The sequence below is a fragment of the Leopardus geoffroyi genome, chromosome D2, assembly GCF_018350155.1.
Source record: "Leopardus geoffroyi isolate Oge1 chromosome D2, O.geoffroyi_Oge1_pat1.0, whole genome shotgun sequence".
Taxonomy (NCBI): domain Eukaryota; kingdom Metazoa; phylum Chordata; class Mammalia; order Carnivora; family Felidae; genus Leopardus; species Leopardus geoffroyi.
In genome coordinates, this window is record NC_059334.1 from 21,935,020 (window position 1) to 21,962,210 (window position 27,191).

Sequence of the window (27,191 nt, forward strand, 5' to 3'; positions counted from 1 at the left end):
CATATCCAAATGCAGTTACTTTTATGTTTCTAGCTTCAAACATCTGCATGGAGAGTTAAGAAGTGCAAGCAATTGGCTAGCTTTTTTAATAAACTGGCTCTGACTTTTGTATGCTTAGCATGAGTACTCATGAGTACTCTGAACATGACATTGACTAGTTAAGAGCATAGGCTTGGAAATCAGTCTTGGATTCAAATCCCAGCTCTATCAGTTACTGGCTAGGTGACTTTGGGGATTAGAGAGTTTACTGAAAGTCTCTAATTCTTAGTTTCTTTATCTTTAAAACAATCTCACAAGACAATTGTAAAGATTAAGAGACATAAGGGTGCCTGGGTGGCTCAGTCGGCTAAATGTCCAAGTCTTGATTTTGGCTCAGGTCATGATCCCAAAGTCATTGGATCAAGCCCTGGCTCAGGCTCCATGCTGAGTGTGGAGTCTGCTTGGAATTCTCTCCCTCTCCCTCTCTCCCACTCACTCTCCCTCCCTCTCTCTCTCAGAAAAAAAAAAAAAAAAAAAAAAAAAGATTAAGAGACCTAAAAAATGTAAAAGATTTAGTATCTGTGCCTGGAATATAATAAGTACTAAAAAAATAACCATTATATTGATATATGTTTTCACTTTTCACCTGAGTATTATGACATTATGTCGATAATAGCTTCAGACTAATTAGAAAATCATAGTTCCTTATTACAATTGAACATCTATGAGAGAAAAAAGACTTTCTTTAATGATATAACCATTAAAAACAAAACAAAACAAAAAGGCTTATAAAACTCTAACTGCTAAAATGAATGCCAGGAAATGACCTTTATCTCATTTGCCATAATTGCAGTAGGAGAATCAGACTCTGCAAATGTGGTTTTTTTCCTCCCAGTCTCAATACACTGTGCAGATTCTGTCCATAGGCAGATATTACCATGAAAACAAAGTTAGAGAAAATTGAACTTTTCCAAAATCCAAAAGGGAATAGCAAGCAAACACTAACCAGGTAGCTAAAGAACAATAAAGTCTGAAGAAAAGAGAATGTAAGACATTGATCTTGAGTTGTGCTTTCCAGAAAAGCAAAAGGAAATTACTGGGGAGAAGCCTGAGCTCATTAAGCACTGATTTCCTGCTGGTCCCCCTGCACTCCAGCCTCCCACATCATACTTTCTTTTTCCTGATTTGGTAAAGTAGTTGAGAAAATAGAAGCCTGAATTACCAGGATTGGCAGTGTGGCTTACAGTCCCTTGAAAAAGGGGAAACTTCCATTTTATGTTAGCTACAAAAACTGAACAAGATAACATCGTATTTTCAAGATGATACTTTTTAAAATATCAATTAAGGGGTAAAACAGAATTAATTAATAAACTTTAGTATTAGCCAATTAATAAACTTTAGTATTCTTTTTGATATTGTGTATTATAACTAAACATACTAAAAAGCTTTAATTTCTCTTTCTATCTTCCCAATCTGTTATACAAATATTGCTGATTCAATAAAGCTTCCTCATTAGCAAAAAACTGCTGCTGTGGTCTTGAACTAAGTGGTCAGCAAGGAATTTAAGGGAAGGGAAAAACATGTATGAAACACCTCTTTGTGCCTCTGTAGATACATTTGCTCATGAATGGGCATGATAGCTCTGTGAAGTCATATTAGTCCCATTTGATAAAAAATAAAAACAGAAGCTCAGAGAGAATAAATAATTTTCCAAGGTCACAAAACTAATAATAATGGTAATGCTAGCTAATATTATTGCATTACTTAATCAATTCACAAAATCCTAAGGTGGATGTCATTATTATATGTAGTTTTAAAAATGAGAAAGCAGAGGGGCACCTGGGCGGCTCAGTGAGGTAAGCTACGGGCTCTTGATTTCGGCTCAGGTGATGATCTCACGGTTTGTGAGTTTGAGCCCAGCATCGGGCTCCACAATGAAAGTGCAGAGCCTGCTTGGGATTCTCTCTCTCCCTCTCTCCCCCTCCCCCACTCGCGCTTTTTCTCTCTTTCAAAATAAATAAATAAACTTAAAAAAAAGGGAACCAGAAGTTAAATAACTTGTCCCTCTGCATATTGTCTATCTTAAGACACCATCTAGTTCATTCTAGACAAATGAAAATGCTTAGTATACAATTCAGCACAGAAGTGTTACTCAGTGAATGTTATCATCAGACTGAATCTTTCTTGCTATTTCTAAGAAATTCAATACTAAAAAGGAAAATGAGTTTAGACAGTAATAATTTCCTGTCACTTCCTTTTCAACTGGATACTCTAAATGGTGACAGAATGGAAATATCATTGTTCACTATTATCTCACTTATTTATCCCACAGATATTGTGAGCCCTGTATTATAAGCCAAAAGAAAGATGAAAGAAGAAAGAAAGAAAGAAAGAGAGAAAGAAAGAAAAAGAAAGAAAGAAGATGTCAACCATGGTAATAAGTATTAATTGTCTGCTGGCTAAGAGTAGCTCATGGGGCCCCAATAGATACCAGAGAGAGTGATTTTTTTATTAACTGAAATCCAACTCAACTCTTTTTACTTATTTTTTTTTATTTTGCTTGACTTCATTTTGTCCTCACAAAACCTGTGTGAGGTAGGTTTCCCAGCCTGCTTTCATAGATGAAGGAACGCCATTCATGATCAAGTGTACTCAGGCTCACAGAAGCCCAGCACTCTCTCTTTGAGCTCACAATTTCTTCTCAGCTGCAGGGATTCAGAACCTATGACCAAATCAGAGTGGTCAAGAGCTGAGCCTATTTTCTGACCTACAATCCACTAAGTGAAGGAGAGGCTGGGATTCCAGGAGGAAGGACATTGTAACAAACACTATGACAAGTATATGGATAACAGTACCCTAAATATTTCCCCAAAGACAACTATGGCCACTTATTTAGGGAAAGTGGGATACCTTTAGAGCACTATTGGACACAGAACATGAGCTGGCATTGTTAACTAGGGGCCTGAAGCATTTACATGCCCTTCCCTTAGAGTGGTCATATGGGGGCCAGGTAATATATAGGATCATGCCTCAGGTCTAGCTTACAATGGATCCACTGAGTCCATGGATGCATCCAAGTTCCTGATATTTCATTGGCTCAAACATACATGGTGGTTGGTATAACTCCCTACATTGTTCCTTGGCCAGGGTGAGAGTTATCATAGTGGGGAAAAGCCAAGTGGAAGGCCTGTAACACCACCACCATCACCACCACCACCACGAGCCAAAAGGGTAAGTCAGACCAATCTCAAATCCTATCTGATTAATTAAAGATCATGGATTCAGGAGGTCAGGAGTCATGGTTAGTTATCAAAAGGTTCCAACAACATAAATCAAATCAAAATTAACTTCACAAGTTGATAAAGCTCCCTCCATTGATACAGAAATTTTGAAACTTAGTTTTGGGAGTTAGTTAATATTGTCTTTTTTTTCTATACATCCTTATTCTTCCAACACAGTCAATTGTATATAAATCCTAGACATTGCAAGCCAAATTTTTCTTCCTAAAAATTCATTTTTATATATAGGTAATGCAAATGCTATATATATCACTCACTACTCATCAATTTTTAAGTCGGTAAAAATTTTGTATGCCTAGATTAACCTTGAAACCAGGTGAAGCAGTAAAATCTTATGCAGTTTTAAACATGTAGTCCAGAGTTTGAACTAGATCATATCAATGGCATAATGATTCAATTTTCTATGTAAAAAGGGATTTGTCCTAAAGGGAATAATCCAATATTCATGCATAAACACAGATATCTACATTTTTATTTTTATGATTTTAGACAAGAATGCAAAATGATTATCAAATGAAAACTCTCAAGTTTACACCAGAGATTAATGTGTTTGTACCCACAGGTCCAAAACTGTATTAAGCACCACAGGGAATATAAAATATCAAACATACACTACATGCTCTCAAAGAACTAACATGGGGCTTGCTTATTTAGATTCAGGTCTCAGCAGTATTAGGGTATGTAGTTGCATTTAACAATACACTTTAAGGATTCTAAAAGCACCAAAAATAACTACAAAAATGTGAAAGAGGTCGGGATCTGACTCAGGTCAGGTCAGACTGCTCTGACTCAGGATCTGGTGTCAGACTGAGTGCATTCAACCCCAAATCTCCTTTGTAGCTTCAATTCTCTGAGCTTCACTTTCCCCCTCTGTAATATGGGTTCTTGTGAAGATTAAATAAGGTCAGATAAAGCATTTAGCATAGAACCAAGCACATGGTTAAGTATTCAGTGCATATTAGCCACTATTATTTCCATTAGGTATTATTCTGGAAATAGTCCCAAGTGAAAAAGAGGAATATTAATAGCCAACAAAATTAGGTTCTTCCAGACACTAAGAAAAACTTGGAAAGTTGGAATCATCTGTTTCAAATTCCCCACCAACTGCCCCTAGGAATAGTCTGATCATGTTGAACACCGAACACAATTAGTACAACACGTCACAAAGGCCACAAAGGCATCTACCCAGAGCCGTCGGTGCTGTCAGTCACCCTCTACTTTTCCTCTCATGTAACCAAGATCACCATCAATTATCCCCACCACTCAGTTTTCTTCACCTGTGCCTTATCTTAAAAAAAAAAATAATGATTGTGTGTTTTAAAATCTACTTTTTAATTCTGCTGTAACTTTGTGATGTGGGCCCTAGAAGCACAGGATGTTTAGAACACAAACAACCCAACAGAGCCCTGCTTAGCCAGCCAGAAGGAAAAGGACCACTTCTTAAGTCAGAGAGAAGTGACATCAGCCTCAGACTCCTTCCTCTTTCTTTTCCTTTGTGTGCATTAGAGACCAGCACTGAAATGAAAACCCTTCTTATGCCTTGTCAGAGAACTTAGTGTGTGCTGATAAAACATGTTTATCCTTTCAAATATGTTGATTCGCTGGGCAGACATGTTACTAAGGCAATAATTTTTGGTGAAGTGGTCATTGAAAGTAAATTATTTTTTACCATTTTCACACCTTATATTAACTGAATAATAAAACTGACATTGATAAAATGATGTTTAACTCTTGAAGCTTAGAAGAATTATAGTGACCAGATTTCTTACCTACAACAATGCCATAGGAAAAAAACAGAAAGTAGATATTGGGGGCAAAACTGCTCAACATCAGGCCTCCAGCTACCATGAAGCCACTGAAGATTGTCACAGGTCTTGCTCCAAAAGAGGAGACACAGAGGCTGCAGACAGGACCTAAAATAATAAATGAAACCTTCACTTATTTAACAGTAACCTCCTTCCCACAGTCCTAGGATCCATCCCGTCATAAATTTAAAATGATTCTTTCCATCATACAATAACAACACTAACAGTAAACATCTACTGTGTATTTACTATGTGCTGGACACTCTACGAGATACTTCATAGAAACAATCTCATTTCATTTTAATCTCCCTGCAGCCCTGAAAGGGCTATTAACCTCACTTTTTGATAAGGAAATCAAAGTTTCAGGATGGTAAGGCCATGTAGGTAAGAAACAGGCATTCTGGAGTCAGGCCTTATTCAAATTCAAGTTCTACCACTTGCTGGCAGTTCGATCTTAGGCAGCTTATCTGATGTCTCTGGGCTTCAGTTTCCTCATCTGCAGATTGGAATAATAATCATACCACCTTGTGGTGCTACAGGCAGGACAAATGAGAGCACAGGTGTCAAGCTGATCACAAGGCCTGGGACAAGGAAGTCTCTGATCGGGGCCAGCTCCTCAGTGACAAGAGCAGCAACAGCAGCCACCAGAGTGGTAACAGAGAGAGAAGTAACAACCCAGGCAGTCTGACTCCTGAGCCCAGCGTCTTAACCACCATACTATTCTGAGGACTTTTCCTCCTGCATGTTCCATGCATATTTCCTCCCCAGCGCTCCTTCTCAGCATGGAGCCGGTCAGGTAATTGATGAGGAAAATAAACTTGATGACTGACTGACCACAACCAGTCGCCACCCTGTAGAGTGATGATGTGGGGGTGGGGTGGGACCAATGGAGGTGGGACCAATGGAGAAGCACCCTACCCATTCCAGCACGGGTCTGTCAGTACAACTGTCCTACATTCTACATGCAATCTGGAATTTGGGGGGTGAAGTGCACTGTTGAGTGGCAGGCTACAGTGACCACTACCTGGATCTGTTCTATGCATACGTGGGCAACTGCCCATGTAACGGGATTTAAGTCATAGTGAAATTCTCTTCCACTAGCAGTGTACCTACAAAGCATGTAACTACAAAGCATGCATATCAGAAACGAAAGGACATTGGGGATTATTCAGCACATTAGTCTCATTTACACAAAGGAAACTGAAGCTCACAGAGGTTGTCCATGCCCATGGTAGAAGGAAGAGCCCAGGTTTCAAAAGCAAAGAGAAATCCTAGTTAAGTTGACAACCTTAAGTTGACAACAACCTTTCAAGGTACAGATTATTATTCCCAATTTTTAAAAAGTATAATCACCAAGATGGCTAAAGGCAGACAACAGTGAGTGTTAGCAAGGATATGGAGCAATCAGAAGTCTCCTATACTGCTGGTGTTTTCTCCTAAAGCTGAACACAGCACATGGTTCAGAAATTCTGCTTCCATGTATACACTGAATAGAAATACCTGTACCAAAAGTACATAAATGTTCGCAGCAGAACTACTCATGGTAGCCTAGAACCCCAGACGTTCATCAGCAATACAATGTGTAAGTGAATTCTGGTGTAGTCACACAGTGGACTATTGAGAATGAAGGATCTATTGCTACACATATAGAAGTGTCTCATAAACCTACGTGGAGTGAAAGACAACATGAGAAAGTATACATTACATAATTGCAATTATAAAAAGTAAAAAAAAACAGGCAAAATTAATCTATGATTAGAAGTCAGAATAATGGTTATCTTTAGTAATGGGTAGGGAGTTGTAACCAGAGGGAACCCAGCCCAACTTCCTAGGTAGTGCCAATGTTCTGTTTCTTGATGTGAGTGTGCTTAGTACATGGGTATAATCTGGTTTGTGAAAAATTCATCAAGTAATACTCATGATATGTACAGTTTTATGTATACATCTTTTTTAATGTTTATTTTTGAGAGTGAGGGCATGAGCACACACATGCGTGAGTGGGGGTGGACAGGGACGGGGTGGGGGGGAAGAGGATCCCAAAGTAGGGCTCAAACTCACGAACCATGAGATCATGTCCTGAGCTGAAACCAGAAGCTCAACTGACTGAGCCACCCAGGCACTACTGTATATATCTTTTATTTAGATTTTAAAACATTTTAAGTAACCTCAAACTGAGAAATTAGTTAGTAAGTGACAGAACCAGGATCTAACCACCCAAGTCCAACGTTCCTGCCAGGACCAGAGAAACTCTCAAGTGCATTCTTAAGACCAGGTTATGACCACTAAGATACTACATAGCTCTCAACATGCACAGCTCTCCCACATCTCTCCCTGGTCATGAACTGGCCCCTGACATTTCAGGCCTTCTATGTGAGCCAATACAGAAGAGCAGGCTGATATATTTACACAATAAACAGAGGGGAATATTCTGTGCCAGTGTTTTAAAAGGAAAATAAATTTGAAAGACCAAACTTATCATCCAAGAGTTGAGCTGCCTGTATACCCAATTAGAAATACTTAGATACTTCAAAAATAGAAGTGATTTTAAGGGCCAAATTTCATAAATGGATATCTGACATCATAAAGGCATGACCCTTCTGTGTTGTTTACCAAACTGCACTGACAGAGAATCAGCGTCAACAAATTTAACAGGCACAATAGAATTAAAACAGAGATTATTGCTGGCATACCTGAAAAGTTTCAAGTTTCACCCTCAAAGTAGGACTTTAAATTTATGCTCTTTAATGTATAATAATTCCACAAGGAGACGCAGAGTTTGGGAAGCTAGGGGTAGGGATGGAGGGTCATAATTTTCATAGCATGTACAATAACACTGTAACTATTACATGCTAAAAAGTACATAATTATTATCAATTACGTGATAAGTTCATAAATTATTTTGTGTAATACACAATTCACAGAAAACAATCAAGCTTAAAGAAGAAATGAGCAGAAATTCTTTGACCAATAAAAACAGTAAATTGAAAACTCTTTTTAAAAAATTCTCTACTTTCATACTGCCATCTGCTGCTTACTTAGAGAAAAATATCTTGATGTCAGAGATTGAAAACAAAGAATTTTAGAGGAAAGAGGCCTTGGAGAGGGTCCAAACACCTCATTTTAAAATGATAAAACTGGAAGTCAGAAAGATCCTGTTATTTGACCAAACATTCATAGCCAATCAATGACAGGGCTAAGGCCAAAGTCAGCTTAGCATTCTTCCCAATAAGAACTATTTCAATTGATGCCTTAATTTTTTCCTAAAAATCAAAATATTAGTAAAGAACACCAATGTACTTTTGTTAATATGTTACAATTTAAGCAGTTTTATGAATTGATAGCAAATGAAAGTATAACATTCAAGCTCATCTTGGTGTTTAAAAGTTTAGGGCAAATAATTTTTTTCCCATCCTTGGAACCAGAGTATTTCCAGATTCTATTTACATAGATTTAAACCACATTAGCCCCATATTTCATCAATAACAATTACGGCAAAGTATAACTGGAATTGACCATTAAGTCACATCCGTAAAACATGACACATTCACATGTTTAGCTCTTTGTAATAACAGGCAAGTTTTCCAAGATGATAAACCATGGAGTACTGGACTAGTTTCAAGAGATAAATTCAATAAAAAGACTGCTCTCAGAGGAGATTTCATATAATGCTTCAGGTCTTATGCTTTGCAGAAGGGGCTTTTGGAACAAACATTAGTTAACTCATAATAAGCCAGTGATTCCACTTCTTGAAAGCTGTAAAATTTTAGAAAAAAAAAAAAGCAGAGAGAAAGCTTCACCATCTGGTTGCCAGGTTTTTGTTTTAACAAGTAAGGTCATTCTTTGAATGTAACAACTCTACAATATCGCTGCCATTTTATTAAAGAGCAAGAAGGAATATTTTAATAAGGAAGTAATGAGCAGGATATAATTTCAGAATAAAATATAAGATAGTAAGAAGATAGTGGGAACGTTATACACACACACACACACAGTATCATTTCCTTTATATTAATTTCGCCTTCAGTGAAAACTTTTCTTGAAATTACAGTTGTAAGTATATTGGTGTTTGGGAGCCATTATTACTATTACTACATTCTGTTGAGAGATTAATATTGACTGGTTGGTTGAACTGAAAGTCCTTGGCTGAGTGTTAAGTAGCAAAGCTTGCAATAAGCACAGAAGAAAGCTCTAAGGATGGTTAGATGGCAATGTGGGGCACTAATTGCTGAACAGCTCTACCCTTTCCAGGTTATGGTATGCAGAGCTCTTAAGAGATATTCTGTTCTCTTGCACGGGGGCCCTGGCAACAATTTTGGCACAATGGGGACACATTCACTCAAAAAATGTAAGAATTAGGGAATAACCCTACAAACCAAAAGAAGGAGCAAAGAAAGAAAGGAAGATAAGAATACGATTTTGAGAACTGCAACCTCTTAAATACAAAATGAAACAAAAATATGAAATAATTTCCTAATAATCATCTGCACATCAGACTGATTGGGGTAATTTTCATCCAATGAAGGGAATAAAAAGGGAAATGAAAATGAACATCCTAACTGAAAAAGTGTTTTGTTATGATCATGGGTAAATTTAAAAAATGAGAAGAATGAGTTGTTACAAGGAAGTCAGAATGATCCACAAGTAAGTGATGAAATGGTTTCCTTGAGCCCTCAGGGTACTGTAGGAAGAAACAACAGAACTAATTGTTGCTGGCTCTTAAAATTAGCATGGAGGAAGAATATACTTCTTAAAATTTAGAAGTATGTTAGTAACATTCTCTTTAGGTCTGCATTAATCAAACAAAAAACAAAATATTTGATTACTGTCATTCCTTCACTATTGACCAAGTGTCCAGTAAAGCAACACTCCACAATATAAATACAAGGAGTTACACATGTGATCCACATATGGAATTCTAAACTCTCTAGTAGGCACATTAGAAGAATAAAACAGGTAAAATTAATTTCAGTGATACATTTTATCTGACTCAATAAGCCCAAACATTATCATTTCAATATCACTAATGAGATATTTTACATTCTTTTGTAAATGAATCCAGTATGAATTTGTTGCACTTCTAGCATGCCTGAACTTGAACTAGCCACACTTCAAGTGCTCAATAACCACATGTGACTGGTGGCTGCTGGTGGGACAGCATAGCACTAGAGTCTCACTCATATCATGGTAGAAGACAGAGGGCACAAAATCCAATACCTAAATCGCAAGGCAAAATAAACACACAAGAGTTAAATTAAAACCCAAGGTCACGGGCAAGAGGCACCAAGAAAGGTTCAAATCATATGTTTTGAGATTTCAGAAAAAAGAGAGCACATGGGTCAAGAAACTGCACCTTGACCTGATGGACCATAAAGGGTGGTTATATCAGCGAAAGGAATGGAAATACATTCTAAATGGAAACAGAAACATAATGTGGTTTTCCCCAATTTGTAATTATTATAAGATAGCTTTGGGTAAGAAATCATGGAAGGGGCATGCCCCTTCATGCACTCATTTCCCTTAAAAAGTTTCAGAATCCCAAGAGTGGTAGGATGGCCAGGCCTACTGCACTGAAGCCATAAATAGGCTGACAGTACAGTGAGAAATAAAATATAGCAGTAACCAGGTTGTATGCCTGCAGCACAGCAAGAATTTCCTAATAGAGCAGATGATGGGGCCCATGAGAGTCTTAACTCTCTACCCACAATGCATGGAGCCCAGCGAACCCTTGTAGATTCCTCACTCCTTGTTCTTGCTGAGACCAGAATTTTAAGTTCATCTCCCTACGGGAAGAGAAAGGCCACACCCACTCAGTCCTTGATCTCATGAATATTGACTAGCTTTCTTGTTGGTTGGTTTGGTGAGATATAGAGAGTAGGGAAAGCTTAACCAAAACCCAGAGTTATTCTCACCAATCCTGGAAAAGCCTACCACACTGGGAACTGGCCAATATGCAACAGAATCCTTGTAGGAGGCAGAAATTCAGTCCTACTTGCAGGAGTTAACAGGACTTGAGAGTAAAATTGTACAGATATCCTCAAATACAATTCTGCCAGCACTCACAACTCACCCAGCAAGCCCAACTGGCTATAGTGACCTACTCCATCAGCCTGGGGATAGATTTATTGACTCATTATCAATTTGAAGAACTTTGGAGGAATTAAGGAGAAGGGGGGCACTGTTAAGTCTGCTTACAGTACAAAAATATAGAACAAAAGGTCTGCCTGTTTCAGCAACTCTGTTATCTGAAAAAACAGCCCCACCTTTCTTGAATTTGAAGAATGACATCTAACTATGCTTTAGCTCAGCTGAAAACAATGCAAGGCCATGACAGCCCGTGAGTTCACTTAAGTTCCATCCCTCCTGTATTAGTCACATTTCAACCAGAGAAACAGACCCAGAAGTTTTGTGTTAAAAGATTTATTGCAAGGAATTGGCTTCTGCGATTATGAGACCTGGCTAGGCAAGTATAAAACCCACAGTGCAGCCTATCAGGAAAGGCAGGTTGAAACTCTCTGGCACAGTCTGACCATACAGCCAAAACATGGAATTTCTTCTGGGAAAGCTCAGTTCCGCTCTTAAGGCGTTTTAAAGGATTGAATTAAGTTCACCCAAATTGTCTAGGATAATCTCCCTTATTTAAAGTCAGTTGATTATGGACCTTGAGCACATCTATAAAATATCTTTACAGCAACACCTACACTAGTGTTTGACTAACTGGGGAACATAGCCTAGCCAGGTTGACACTGACCATCACATCTCCCAAAGCAATGCCTCCTTCTCCAGCCAGATATACTCTTCCAGAATGCAACCCTGTGGTGCAGGCTCCAGGCCTTTGCATGGTGCCTGTTCCCTGATGGTCTACCTTGCACAGCCCATCCTCCCATCTAGCCCACCTCACAACCTATCTGTATAAAACTCCAGACAGGGGCGCCTGGGTGGCGCAGTCGGTTAGGCGTCCGACTTCAGCCAGGTCACGATCTCGCGGTCCGTGAGTTCGAGCCCCGCGTCGGGCTCTGGGCTGATGGCTCAGAGCCTGGAGCCTGTTTCCGATTCTGTGTCTCCCTCTCTCTCTGCCCCTCCCCTGTTCATGCTCTGTCTCTCTCTGTCCCAAAAATAAATAAACGTTGAAAAATTAAAAAAAAAAAAAAAAAACTCCAGACATTGCTTTCCCCTTGCCTTTGTGAAGTCTCAAATTATCAGTAAGTCTTCTTTCTGTCTCTTCCCTGAAACTAAAATCCCTTGTAAGCACAGATGATGTCTTCTGTGTTGGAATCCCCAGCACAAAGGACACTCTATGGATGTATGTAATGTTAACTTATATAATGATAGTGAGCTTGTATAACCCAAATTCCCAGCTTTATTCATCCCAAAGATCAGCTGTATAAGCAAATAATTCAGACAGAGGAAGAAGTATTTTCTCTTTAATTATTCCAGTTTCAAAGAGAAGGAATGAAGAATTAAGATTATGAAGAGTATAAAGTGAACATATGCATGTCTTGCATTGTTTGCACGTTACTGTGAGCTACCATTCAAATCTCAGTTTGCCAGAGACCAGGGGTGTGCCTTTAAATTCGAGATGCTTAGGCACAATCTCAGTAAAGTTCTAGTTTTCCCTCCAGCCCATCCCCCTAGAAGTATCTTTGTCTTTCATTCTGAAAGGTCTCATTTTTTTGTGGATTCCACAGTTTGGTTGCAACTGCTTGGGAAAGTAATTTTATTTGTGGGTGATTCTTGTTCTTTAATAGCTAAGGTTTGTTGAGCACCTACCATATAGCAAACACCATCTCAATTACTTTATACAACAATCATATAAGGTAGTACTTTTATTGTCTCCAATTTAAAGATGAAGAAACAGGCTTCTCAGGTTAGAGAAACTGGAGCTTGGGTGCCACTTCTCCTCTTAGAGAATGTGCTTTATCTTGGGCTGCGTCTTCATGTGGGCATCCTGGGCACTAAACTTGAGGACAGTAATGCCTACCTCAGTGCACTGTTGTAAGGACCATACAATCTGTATGCTGCTTGGCAAATAGACTTACTCTTCCATGCCTTGCTCAGTTATAAAGCTCCAGAGTTTGGATCACAGAACTGAGACTCCTACTACGTCTTCTGTGAACAAAACTGGGTAAAGACAATAACTCATGTTTCTCAGATATAATATGGCCTACCTGCATCATAGTCATCTGGGCAGCCAGTTAAAATGAAGACCCTCCCATCCCCACCCCACGCACTGATAGGTAGGAAATTGTCTTTTTAGACAACCTTGAGTAATTCGTATATAGTCCTGAATGTAAGAGCAAATACACACATGCACACACACATGCACATATACATCTATATGTGTATATACGTATGTATATGGGTATATACATATGTATATATTTATATATGTATGTATGTATACATATAAAGCTCATCTTTATCAAAAAGATGTATGAATATAGATATATATACACATATGTATAAACTATATTTTATCAAAAAGATGCAAAGATGTCCACTTATGTGTTTTTTTTCACCAGAATCAGAGTCACTGGACACTATTTTTCATGTTTTACATGGCACGAGCAGTGCTACAACCAAGCCAAAAAAACCTACAGCAGTCCCTTTTACAAGTGAGTCAAAGCAAATCACACATTGGTGAATTATCGACAAGTGCAAGATTAAAATCTAAGTCAAGAGGTAAACCAGTGGTGGTTCCCAACTGAAAATCACTTTTTGGGCTTTAAAAAAAATTACCTATGTGGGCCTCTTCATAGACCAACTGAATTAGAATGTCTGGGGTCAAATAGAGGCCTTTAGATGCTGAACTCTTTCTATAGATGATTCTAACTGTCTTCCCAGTTAAGAATTGCTGATAACCATTTGGGTCACCAACATGAGACCTACTTTTCCCATTTCCAAGGTAATATTAATCTGTTTATTTCTCTGCAGAACAAAGTTGTCAACAAAGGGCTGATGTGGCTCACACATGCTAGACACATCTTGCGAATACTTCATTACCATTGTTTTCAGGATCTGTCTTTTAATTTATGCTATGAAGAGCATAGCATATGGGAGGCCAACATCACACGTGTTCAGCACACAGGTGCACGCGTGCACACACACACACACACACACACACACAAACACCTATAAGTGGTAGCTGTTCAGCCATCATTTCTTTCCTATCACTTCCTCCTTGTTTAGCCCTCTGGTCTCTTTATTCTATGGTCATCTTCACAAAGGATTTCATTAGCTGGGTGCAAGTGCCTCTTCGTCTAGCAGATGAAACTGAAGTTAAGTGACTTATACAAGGTAACTCAGCTAACTAATCTTGGTGCTAGGACTTAAATTAGCCTCTAACTTCAACCCAATGCTCCCCCCCCCCCCAGTACTTGTTCTCCCCCCTGAACTTTGGTGAGATGCTCTATTTCCCCAGCCCCTGCAAGCAGAGCTGGTTTCAGGGCTTGAGTGCCACACACTTGATTTACTGCTCTGCTGTCTCTGTCTTAAAATTCTTAAGTTTTAACAAGGGTCCTTGCATTTCTATTTTGCACTGGGACCTGCAAATTATGTAGCTGGTCCTGCTACAAGTTAAGGGGGAAGCTCCTGGTCCTTGAAGCAGTGGGAACTTGGAGAAAGTGCAAGCTGCTGTTCAGACCACCAATGTCCCATCCATCCCGAAGGAGCTCTCAGCTTCTCTGAACCCTCAATGCCCACCTGGACGGACTTAGTGACAAAATTTGTTCTCTGAATATGTGCTATCATTTCAATTGTCCTTTGACCCTTGCTGGAAGACAGGGTAATAACCTTTCTGTTTAAGTATTTGCTAATAGAAATGGTGACTAATTGGAGGACATTTAAAAAGATTCTGTCTTCTTTGTACCACATCATTTTGTAGAAATCAATGCTTGCAAACTCCTATATTAACATATCAATTATCCATTTGTACTTTGACAGCTTTGGAAACAATCCACATTTTGAAACACTCTTTGAAATAAGTCTTGAGCAAACTTTTCCTGTTTCTCCTGAGTTCCTAATGACAGTATTATTTTCATTTGTTTAGTTATGTTTAGTTATCTTATCTGACATGGCCACAATATCCACTATTGTGTTTTCAAGTCTTGCTTTTATTCAACAAGATAATACATCAATTGGAAACAAATGATTTTGTTTTGTCTTAAGAAGTCCCCTTTAGATATCAAGAAAAGACAGCATACTTAAAAGAAGGAACAGCTAATGCATTTTGTGTTCATGAAATCATTTCAGAGCTGAAAATTACCTTTCAAATCACCACATTCAATGTCCTTATTTTCTCCTTATGTTCCTATGATGTCTGTATATCCCCACAGAATAGAGATTGTGATTTTCTCAATGAAGCAGGCCAACCTCATAGCACACAGCAAAAGACCCCAGGGATACTGACCCTAAGAAGTCACTATCTTAGCACACCTGTGCTTAAATAGTTTCAAGTAAATCAGATTGATGGTCACTAAATATTACTGCAGATTTCAAACTATTACTCCAGAAATTGAAGTGCCATAATGATTTTCATCCTTTAAAGGTAAATGAAAACCCCTCTACTGTTCTTTCTAAAGATGAATCTAAGATTTCATTCTAGATTCATTCTAAAGATTCTTTCTAAAGAAAGAATCCCTACTCCATCATATGTAAACATTTATCAAGAATATTACTTATGGAGATATTATACAAAGGCCACACAAAATTCATCACATCTATACCATACATAACACTGCATTAAAATTCTGAATAGTGTCATCATTGTGAGATGGGACTACCTTTGCCATGTCAAATTTTCCTCATGAAGGTGACACAAATGTAGTTCATGCAATTTGATCACAGTGGACCTGAATCAAAGAGGAGTAATTTCGAATCGTATACGAACTGCTTACAGGACAGTGAACATCGTGTGGTCCTTTGCTCACCAGCATACACTGGACATGCCTGGTTGGATGCCTTCATCTCCCTGTATCAATCTTACTCATGGAAGCATGGGTGTCTCTCACTAGACTGTGAGTCTCTTAAGGCAGGTACAACGGGTTTACTGCTCATCTTTTTATATCTAGCATCTAGCACACTGCCTGGCACACAATGGCAAATAAATGCATCAAGAAATGAATGCGTATCTTATGGAACCCTGTATTTTCACATAGATTTATTATAATCTCAAGGAAGGCAGGAAAATGTGTGCTAGTTAAAAAAAAAAAAAAAAAAACCAATAGCCTCCTATGCCTTGCACAGTGTTGGCAATGCAACAAATCTAATTAAATGATAAAGGAATTAGGAGAAGCATAGATTTATCCACTTACTTGCAAGCAAGCCAACTCCACTTGCAAGGGATCCAACCCAGGCTGTTTTTCCTTTTCCTTCACCAAAGGCATCCAGCCATTCTATGTACAAGACTCCAACAGCCAACGGTGATCCGTAACACAAAAACTGAGTGAAAAAGGAGACAAGCACGATCACCCAGCCCCATCCACCATCAGGTGACTTTTTAAATTCCATCGTAAGGTGAGATCAAGGAGGTGTTCCTCTGTTGGGCCTAAGCAAAAACAAAAGGAAAAGAAAAGCATATTTAGAGTGTGGTGGGGCACATTATTTTGGATTAAAAATATCTTCTAAATTAAATCAAAAAGCTTCTCTAAAAATATACGTGGAGAAGCATAAAAATCACTGACATATCAAGTTAACTTTAAATTTTGTGCGGATGATTTGAGTAAGTAATATTTCCACATGGATCAAAAAAATTTTTTTAATTATAAAAAGGCACAGAGTGAAAACCTTGTCCCCATTCACCAGGTCTGGTTTCTTGTCACATGTTGGGTTCCCCGGGAGGCAGACTATTAGTAAGAAGGAGGTTTATTAGGACTGTTCTCTTCCTATGGAAGGTAATAGGGGAGAGAAAAAGTAAGCTGCCATGTGGTGTTAAGGAAGGGGACTTCTAAAGCTGGGATGGCCCTTCAGAGTTGCCCTGAGTTGGGCATGAAGAGTTGCCCTGTCTTCCCCCAAGTTGCTCTTTCGCTGGATTTGGACCATCCAAGAAGAGTGCATGACCTTAGGTGAGGCTGTCATTCCCGTAGGACAGTCAGCTGAAGCCCCAGCACCCCCCACCCCACCGCCTGCCTTGGCCAGCACTCTCAACAGCTGGGGTAAGGAATCTCTCATTCCCAAAGGGGGTCTGGGGGGGAATTGGCAGCACATCACCATGTCCACCAACTTAAGTATCCTCCCAGACTTTGTTCATGAAGGTACAAGCAAAACCAAGCAAATAGTCTTAGATTTCCCTCTTTCTTAAAAAAAAAAAAATTTTTTTTACATTTATTTATTTTTGGCAGAGTGAGACAGGGCACAAGTGGGGGAGAGGCAGAGAGAGAAGGAGACACAGAATCTGAAGTAGGCTCCAGGCTCCGAGCAAGCGTTCAACCCAGAGCCCAACATGGGGCTCGAACCCACAAACCATGAGATCGTGACCTGAGCTGAAGTCGGTCACTTAACCGACTGAGCCACCCAGGTGCCCCTAGATTTCCCTCTTTTTAGACAGAAAGTAGCATATTGTACAATCTATTCCAAACCTTGTTTCATGCATTTAATACCCCCAAGATTTTTACCTGTCAATACACAGCTTCCTTAGTCTTTTTTTTCTCAATAAGCACAAAGTAGCTCACCATATGGCTGCACACATGTTCGTTTATTCATTTATTAAACAGGCAAAATATTTATATGGTTCAAAACTGAAAAAGAAGGACCAAAGGTATACAGTCCATACCTATTTCCCACCTAACTCCCATATCCTCCACAGGAAACCAATACTTCTTGTTTCTTTTATATCTTTCTAGAGTTGGTTTATGTATACATTGTTCAAATATAGATTTCCTCTATTTTTTACACAGAAAAATATTCTGAATGCATAGCGACCTTCCTCATTCTCTTGTTTGTGCTGCACTGTGTTTCATTATAGGGCTTTCTCTTAATTCAACCAGTTCCCTGTGACTTACAGTGAAAAACAAGGCTGCGATGAATAATCTTACATATCTATACACCTTTTTGCACATATGCATATCTGTTAGATAAAACCCAAACGAGGAATTGCTGAGTCAAAAGGTAAGAACATTGTATCTGTAACTCGTATTACGAAATTGGCGTCAAAGGATTAAACCAATTCATATTATCCCCAGCAATTTGGGGTGTGTCATAAAGCTTTTGCATTTTTGCCAATTTGGTAACGGTAAAACAGTATTTCATTATAGATTTAACTTGCATTTCTCAGCTTTACCTGAAAGTTGTGTGTCATTACATAGATAAAAAGCCATTTGTAATTCCTATCTAATTCTTGGGTATATATGTGTGTATTTCTGTAATTTCCATTCTGTTCCATTGATCTGCCTTTCACTCAACATTACAACAGCTTAATTACTAAGTCTGAATTACATTTGTAAGTTGACTTAAGGAAAATTGATCCTTTTGTGATGTTGAGTCTTGCCATGGAAGAACATGGTGTGCTTCTCCATTTGTTCAAATCTACTATTCTTAATAGAAGATATTAAGTGTTCTTTAAGTTTAAAGTTTTCCCTAACATTTCTTTTTATTTTAAGTATTCTATCCTTTTTGTTAATATTAAAATCAGGGTTATTTCTTTGTTTTGTTTGTATGTGTAAAAGTTATTGATGTTTATAAGTTAATTTTGTATCCAATTACCCTACTACATTCTCTTGTTTGCAGTAGATTTTTGGATGATTCTCTTGAGTATAGAAAATATATAATACAATAAAGTTACACAATCATCTACAAACAGGGATACTTTTACATTCTTATTTTGAATTTTTATACTTCAAAATGCCTTCTTTTGTCTTTGCATCTAACAGGGCATACAGAATAATGCCAAATAATAAGAGTATATGTCTTTTGTTCCTAACTTAGAATACCTTCAAATGCCAACGTGCTGCCTCTGGAGCTTAGATAGATTTCTTTCACAAAGAAAACATTCACATTACTCTATCTTGAGTGTTACCATAAAAAAAAATGCTTACTACATTTTATCAAACACATTTCTGATGCACAGGGAGATGATTATGATTTTCTCCATATAACTTTTAATGTAACAAAATCTGTATTTTTTACTATTGAACTATCTTTGAATTACTGGATTAAATCTTCCTGGGTTCGTGCATTATTTTGATTATGTCATCTTATTTGGGGGACAAAGGAAGGATTTTTTAAGTTTATATATTTATTTTGAGAGAGAAAAAGTGTGTGTATGCACATGTGCATGCAGGAAAAGGGCAGAAAGAGAGGGTGAGAGAGAATCCCAAGCAGGTTCCGCACTGTCAGTGTGGAACCTGATGCAGGTCTTAAACTCACAAACTGTGAGATCATGATCTAAGCTGAAATCAAGAGTCTGATGCTTAACCAACTGAGCCACCCAGAAGCCCCATAGAGGAAGGATTTTTAAATTGATAAGTAAGATCTGTCTTTTTTGTTTTTAATTTTTACTAGGTTTTGGTATCAAAATAATATTTTAAAAGAATTTGAAAATATTACTTTTTTTGAAGATCTGAAACAGTTTACATGGCAATAGATTTAGAGGCCCAAGCCTTGACCTTCCTGCCCCCAACAGGGCCATCCACTTAATGTATGCTTTTTATGTCACTACACTATGTCAGGTTTACAATCAGTTTTAACTGAGTCTTCTTTGACCTCAGATTTTTCCAAGCCATTCCCTTGGCTGTGGTTTTATCAAATAATAGGTAAAGACAGTAGAAAATGTCATTCATCCGTTCATGCACATCTCTAATTAGATGACGGAGCACTTGGCTACCTTAAGAGAGTCATAGTTACACCCATCAATTTATATGGGCTTCACTGAATTTCTTCACTTTGACATTCAGAACACTAAGGCAAAATCACGTCATGACCTGCTATAGGCCTTTAAAGTGTATAAATTAGCTTTCAGTATTTCATAACTGACAATTGAAAGAGGTTACAATTTGTACACAGAACTGTAGAGTCTAAAAGCCAGTCTTTCAGACCAAATGATTGTGTTAGCAGACAGAATACTCCAAATTTCCAAATATCTAAGTCCTTTGAAATAATCAGCTATGTCTCTTTAGAAGTCAACTCTCTCCAGTACCTACTCTAATGTAAAAGTAAACAATATCATTTTGGTCCTTCGAATGACAATTTAGTCCTTTGCAAATTTCTTGTTCAAAATCCCTTTTAAAGAAAATATAGTCTTAATTCCCTAAACTAGATTACTATATGATAGCAACAGCCAAACATCTAAAGAGACTAAAAGGCTGTATAAGAACAAATGCATATAAGATTGTCCTTCAATTAAATCTTCAAATTATTGCACTTCAGGAAAAGTACACATTTACATAGGCAAAGCACCAGAATCATGAAGAAAGCCAGTATTTTCTGAAGTGTCAGGGGAGGGAAAAGGTGAGGAGTATCTCCCTTGCCAGTTTGCAAACCTAAGTAGACAGAAGTGCTTTTATACACAAAATACCTTGGCCTTGCTTCACTTTGCCTTGCCTTGGGTGACATTTCAACACATAGGACAGGAGCCAGAGAAATTCTTCTCACAGTAAATATTTGGGAGAACAAACCTTTGAAATACAAAGTTCCCATATATATCAACTCTGACTAGAAAGACAAGTTTTTATAAAAAGTTGGCTAATAGCTTCTAACTTTTAATTGTCTCACAGTTTGATGTACATGTAGTATACATAGAACATGGTGGAAAATACCATTTAGTGATGTCTTGTTTTCTGTCAGGGTAACTAATACCTTTCCCCTATAGTTTCTTCTATTCCTTAAGTGTTTCTCACCTGCTATTTCTCTGACATTATATATTCTCCAAGGTGATTTCACAAATAGACTAATCTTTATTTTCCCCCTTTTGTAATGGAACCCAATTTCCTTTGGGGGACTTGGGTCTTCTCTATGAGTGGATAGTTGGTAGGACTGTTGATCAAGGTTCTTTGATCTTGACCCATAGAGTAGTATGTGATCCAAGCAAAGCCAGCAGGACCTCTTTCCCAGGACTCTGAATTTTGACTGAAATGCTATAAGGAAATATATATTTGAAGTTTACTGATTTCAGTGGTAGTACATTGAAGAGACCACCTTGACTACCTTGGGGTATACCCAAGATGGGTTTCTCCAGCCTTTCATTTCACCCTGTGAACAAACCCAGGAAATTATTTTGTTAATTTGTTTTTGTTTCTTGTACTTGGAACAGAATAAAATTTGAGTGTGAAGTAATTTCAAGTTGGTTATTTTACCTTTCTATACCCCACTTGGTCCCATTTGGGCCAAAGGGTAGATTTAGGAGCACAGCCTATGACTGCACAATGTGGGAAATATAGAATATGCCATATCTCTTTTTCTTGAAATTTCTTATTATCCCTCCTTCTTCACATCTTATGATTCAATATGATAAAATCTCTTCTCTGGCATTCTTTTAACTAAAAACTTCAAATTAACTGAAATTTCCACTAAGTCCACTTATACTAATATTTAGAGAAATACAGCATTATAAAAGTGACCTTTATTCAAGTTTTATGATCACTTACAAATTAAAATATATTGACTAGATACCAAGAAGAAGAAGAAATAGCAGAAGAAATAGAAAGCATGGCTTTTGCTCCCTAGGAGCTTATAACCTAGTTAAGATGTAAGATAGCATGCGAATGAGTGCCAAAGAGGTGGCTGGATGTGAAACGTTTGAGAGTCAGAGGGAAAGGAAAGCAGGAGTGGAAGGCCCTGTGAAGTAGGTTGGTCCTAATGAACAATGGAGAGATTCAGGAAAGCATGGCTCTAGTAAGAGAAACAACATGAACATGGGTGTGGAATCAGGATAGACCTGCTAAATTTGGTGAAAGTAAAGAAGGCAAGTCTTGGATCACAGAGGAAAACAAGATTGGAAAGATGGTACTCTCAGTTGAAATTTAAGAAGAAAATGTCTCAAGAAGCCTATACTTACAATGCCAAGATATATTATCTAAGTGATGGATTTTTCTTGTCCTAAAAAATAAAATCTGTAAGTATCAGAAAGTGTTGTTTTGTTTGGACTAGTGTTCCATGAGTATACTCAAAATTGGGGGCTCTTAATCATATAACTGTATAAAAATATGCTTTTAGGAAACACACACATTCTGGTATATTCTGGTACATTCTTCAAAATTTTGGAAACTTAAAAAAAAATTTAACATTTATTTATTTTTGAGAGAGAAAGAGAGACAGAGCATGAGCAGGGAAGGGGCAGAGAGAGAGTCACAGAACCTGAAGCAGGTCAGGCTTTAAGCTGTCAGCACAGAGCCTGATGCAGGGCTTGAACTCATGAACTGCGAGATCGTGACCTGAGCTGAAGCTAGCTGCTCAACCGACTGAGCCACCCAGGCACCCTGGAATCTTTTTTAATCAGAGTGTTCACAAACCCAGACTTTGCATGATGAGACATCTTATCAAACTCAAAATTGCAAGCCATTTTGAGAGACCATTTGAAGAGCCCTATAATTTAAGGGCAGTTCTGTCACACTACAGGATCTAATGGAACATTACAAAATTAACTTTAACTTATAATTTAAGTGCATATCTTATTTTTAACCTAAACATTAAATATGTTCTACATATTATAAACCTCCCTTGGAGTGGGGAGAGATATCATTACTCAAGCAAATGAGATTATTATAGTATGAAGGATAGCAGATCTCTGAAAGCTAGCATTTGTTTTGTGAAAGCACAAATTACAAGACACTTTCTTTTGAAATATTGATAGAAGTCTACATTTTACTGTTGATTTACAAAGTGATTAGACTCCAATAGTCTATGCATTTACTTCTGCTCAAATAATGCCAATCCTCTGTTATTTTCTCAAATCTACACTGGCTAAAAATGTGTATTCTCCACACATAGAATGCTAGAATTGCATATTTGACGTTTATGAACATTCAGTGTTGACACAGAAGTTTTCTGTCTCTGAGGTGTATACATACATATTACACTATTTTTTGCCAAATTGGGAGTGATTTACAGTTTACCTTCCTTTCAGTTGATGGTCCCTCTTACCTTTTCCCCCCAACAATAATCATTCTCCAATAACCCTTTTTGACTGTTACCTATATCTCACTAAAGATTCCTAGGTGCATTTTTCACTTGAATCATAGGAGGTAAAAACAGAACTCTTTTTTTTTTTTTGAATCTCAGTCACTGCCAAATTACCTGGTGCTTAAGCAGTTTATTTTTATGTCTTCTCTTTTTTGTGTGTTTTTATTGAAACTCTAGTTAACATACAGGGTAATATTAGTTTCCGGTGTATAATATAGTGATTCAACACTTCCATACACCACCCCGCGCTCATTACAAGTGCCCTCCTTCATCCCCATCACCTATTTAAACCCTCCCCCCACCCACTGCCCCTCTGGTGACCATCAGTTTGTTCTTTATAGAGGACAGTCAGCTTCTAAGTTTGTCTCTTTTTTTTTAACCTTTGCTCACTTGTTTCTTAAATTTCACATATAAGTGAAATCATCTGGTATTTGTCTTTCTCTGATTGACTTATTTCACTTAGCATAATACTCTCTAGTTCCATCCATGTCATTGTAAATGGCAAGATTCCATTTTTTTTCTTAATTTTTTTTTAAAGTTTATTTATTTTTGAGAGATAGAGACAGAGTATGAACAGGGAAGGGGCAGAGAGAGAGGGAGATACAGAACTCAAAGCAGGTTCCAGGCTCTAAGCTGTCAGCACAGAGCCCGATGTGGGGCTTGAACCCACAAACTGTGAGATCATGACCTGAGCTGAAGTTGGACGCTCAGCCGACTGAACCATCCAGGTGCCCCAAGATTCCATTCTTTTTTTTCTTCTGAGCAATATCCCATCAAAGCACTTTATTTTAACTAAGGGCCTAGGATCATGTGATTACATCCTGGAGAGGTAGGGGCAGGAAATGGTTGATTCCATGTTGATTTTGTCTTGACCTGGTCATCCATCAGGTGTGTTAAAAGTCAAAATCATCCTGGGCTTTGTGAACTTCCTTCAGTTACATTTATGCTATCCTGTTAAATGGAAGGTTCCAAACCAGAGGCCAAGCTGAAGAAAGCTGGAACGCTTGTGTGCTGCTGGAGGGGATGAAAACATGGTAGGCACTCTGGAAAACAGTTTGATAGGTGGGCATGAATACGCACAAGGTTTTTGTTGAGGTAACAAAAAGGTTTTTAAGTTATTTTTTATGGTACAGTTTGCACAACCCATGAAAAAAAATCCACTAAACCTTTAGTTCAGATTAAATAGGTGAACTCCAGGGGCACCTGGGTGGTTCAGTCGGTCAAGCGTTGGACTTCAGGTCAGGTCATGATCTCCTGGTTCGTGGTTTCAAGGCCCGCGTCAGGCTCTGTGCTGACAACCCAGAGCCTGGACCCTGCTTTGGATTCTGTGTCTCCCTCTCTCTCTGCCTCCCCCTGCTTGTGTTCTGTCTCTCTCTCTCTCAAAAATAAATAGACTTAAAAAAAAGTTTTTTAATAAAAATAAATAGGTGAACTTCACCACATCTGATTTATATCTCCACAAAGTTGTTAAAGTAAAATGCATTCAAAAGCTACTGGAAATTATGTTTTGGTTCTGACTCTAACATGGGTAACAAGTTTTATAAACTACAGAGCAGACTCATTCTGCCAGAAGCAGTTCTAGCACTGATACTGCTCTTGCCCTCCTGTGACACTTGCCCTTCCAAACATGTATCATGCATCCTCCACCGCTGACTGCGGTTTGGGTCAAGGGATGCTAGGAATTGAGAAAAAACTGGGAGGAATTCTCGTTTAAAAATGCAGGTAAACAAATCATTCTTTGTGAAAATAAAAAATAAGCAAATAATTATTTGGGAATTCTAATAAAATACAGGTAAAAAAATACCCTTTAATACACACAGAGACTCATGATTCAAATATAAGTTAATTAGATTGCATTTAATGGGAGACAAGCAGCATAGAGGCCGTTCTGATGTACAAGTAACCACAGCTGTTGCGGGGGCTGGAGTCCGCCTCTACCACGCTACCACTCAGCTGGTACTTTCACTTTCCTATGTCTCGAGGAGCTGCGTTCCACAGCGCGCGCCAAGTAAAAAGTGCAACACGTGCGGTCATCACTTGCCAAAGAGTCAGCATGGCTGTTTGTTGACCATTTACGGGTAGCTTAAAGCTTCATAACAGTGTCAGTTCCCTCTGGGTCAAAGATACAAACTTCCAAGTGAATCTGCTCCATTTGTTGTTTCAGATATTGGAAAACACACTCACATGAACACCAGTGTTACTCCTTTAAAAGTTATAGACACTGGATTAATTTTGTCCTTTTCCAGTGATATTATTTCATAATGAGTAGAGTTTATGATTTCTCTTCTGAAGCAAAATAAATTTTGGTATAGATCAATGTCATTTTTAAAGGAAAAGAAGAAGAACCCAGCCCCTGTCCTTCTTATAAACTATTAAAACTCTTCATAAAATCACACAAAGATATCCTTGTTTTATATGTATACACACATACACACACACACACATATACGTATACACATATACATGTGTGTATATATATATATATATATATACACACACACATATACACGCATATCTCTATATCTACAATTCTGTAAGCATTTTCCACAATATGACATTGCTATAACAGGAAGTGAACTCCAAATAATAATTTTAGTACGACTGTGAATCCAGGCGTGGTGACCTTAATCAGACTGTCTCAGAAGTCATTTCAGACTTCTGGTATATTAAATATTGAGGAAAAGAAAGCCAAAATGAGATTAGATAAGTAAAGATATCTGTTTGAAGTTTAAAAATTAAGGCTATCAGGGGCTCAGTTGGTTGAGCATCTGACTTCAGCTCAGGTCATGATCTTGCAGTTGGTGAGTTCGAGCCCAGTATCAGGTTCACTGCTGTCAGCCTGACAGTGCAGAGCCCACTTTGGATCCTATGTCCTCCTTTCTTCTGCCCCTCCCCTGCTTGCTCTCTCCCCAAAATAAATAAATATATTTTAAAAATTAAGGCTATCAGCCAAAAAAGTGGAAACAACCCAAATATCCATCAACTGAGTGATGAATGGATAAATAAGATGTGGTCTATCCACACAATGGAATATTAGCAATAAAAAGAATGAAGTACTGGAGTGCCTGGGTGGCTCAGTCGGCTAAGTGTCCAACTTTTGATTTTGGCTCAGATCATGGTCTCCCACTTTGTGAGATTGAGTCCCACGTCAGGCTCTGTGCTGACAGTGTGGAGCCTTCTTGGGATTCTCTCTCTCCCTCTCTTTCTCCCCCCTCCCCCACTCAGTCTCTCTCAAAATAAATAAGCATTAAAAAAAAGGAATGAAATACAAATACATGTTACAACATGATGAACCTAAAAACATTATGCTAAATTAAAGTGGTCAAACACAAAAGACTACATATTATATGATTCTCATTTATATGAAACTTCCAGAATAGATCATCTATAGAGACAGGAAGTAGATCAGTGGTTGCCTAGGGCTAGGAGGTTTGGGAGGAAATGGAAAGTGACTACTAATAGGTATTCGGTTTCTTTTGGGGATGATGAAAATGTTTTAGAATTATGATGATGATTGCACAAGTCTGTGAGTAGTATTTAAATAGATGCATTATAGGGTATGTGAATTACATTTTAATAAAAACCTTTATTAAAAAACTAGTGTAGGGCGCCTGGGTGGCTCGGTCGGTTTAGCGTCCGACTTTGGCTCAGGTCATGATCTCACGGTCCGTGAGTTCGAGCCCCGCGTTGGGCTCTGTGCTGACAGCTCAGAGCCTGGAGCCTGTTTCAGATCCTGTGTCTCCTTCTCTCTCTCTGCCCCTCCCCTGTTCATGCTCTGTCTCTCTTTGTCTGTCTCAAAAATAAATAAACGTTAAAAAAAAAAATTAAAAAAAAACTAGTGTAAACCCCAACTGTATACATTTGTCAAAATTCATCATATTATACACTTAAAACTATTAAATTTTACTGGATATAAATTTTACATCAATAAAGCTGACTTTACAAAGGAAAATATTAATTCTATAAACACACACACAGTTACAATGACCAGATACATGGC

General features: G+C 38.1%; 1 protein-coding gene across 3 annotated transcripts in view; it reads right to left on the reverse strand.

The window, feature by feature from the left end:
- The window catches only part of SLC16A9 (solute carrier family 16 member 9), a 56,126-nt gene that overhangs the window by 12,848 nt on the left and 16,087 nt on the right, over positions 1-27,191 (reverse strand). For 2 of the 3 annotated variants that reach the window (XM_045437468.1, XM_045437467.1), the window contains exon 2: positions 16,393-16,625. In XM_045437468.1, the coding sequence (XP_045293424.1) occupies positions 16,393-16,588 (196 nt within the window). In that variant the 5' untranslated portion in view covers positions 16,589-16,625. Of the gene's footprint in view, positions 1-5,047; positions 5,192-16,392; positions 16,626-27,191 lie in introns of all 3 variants that reach the window. The other variant, XM_045437466.1, reaches the window with a different exon arrangement.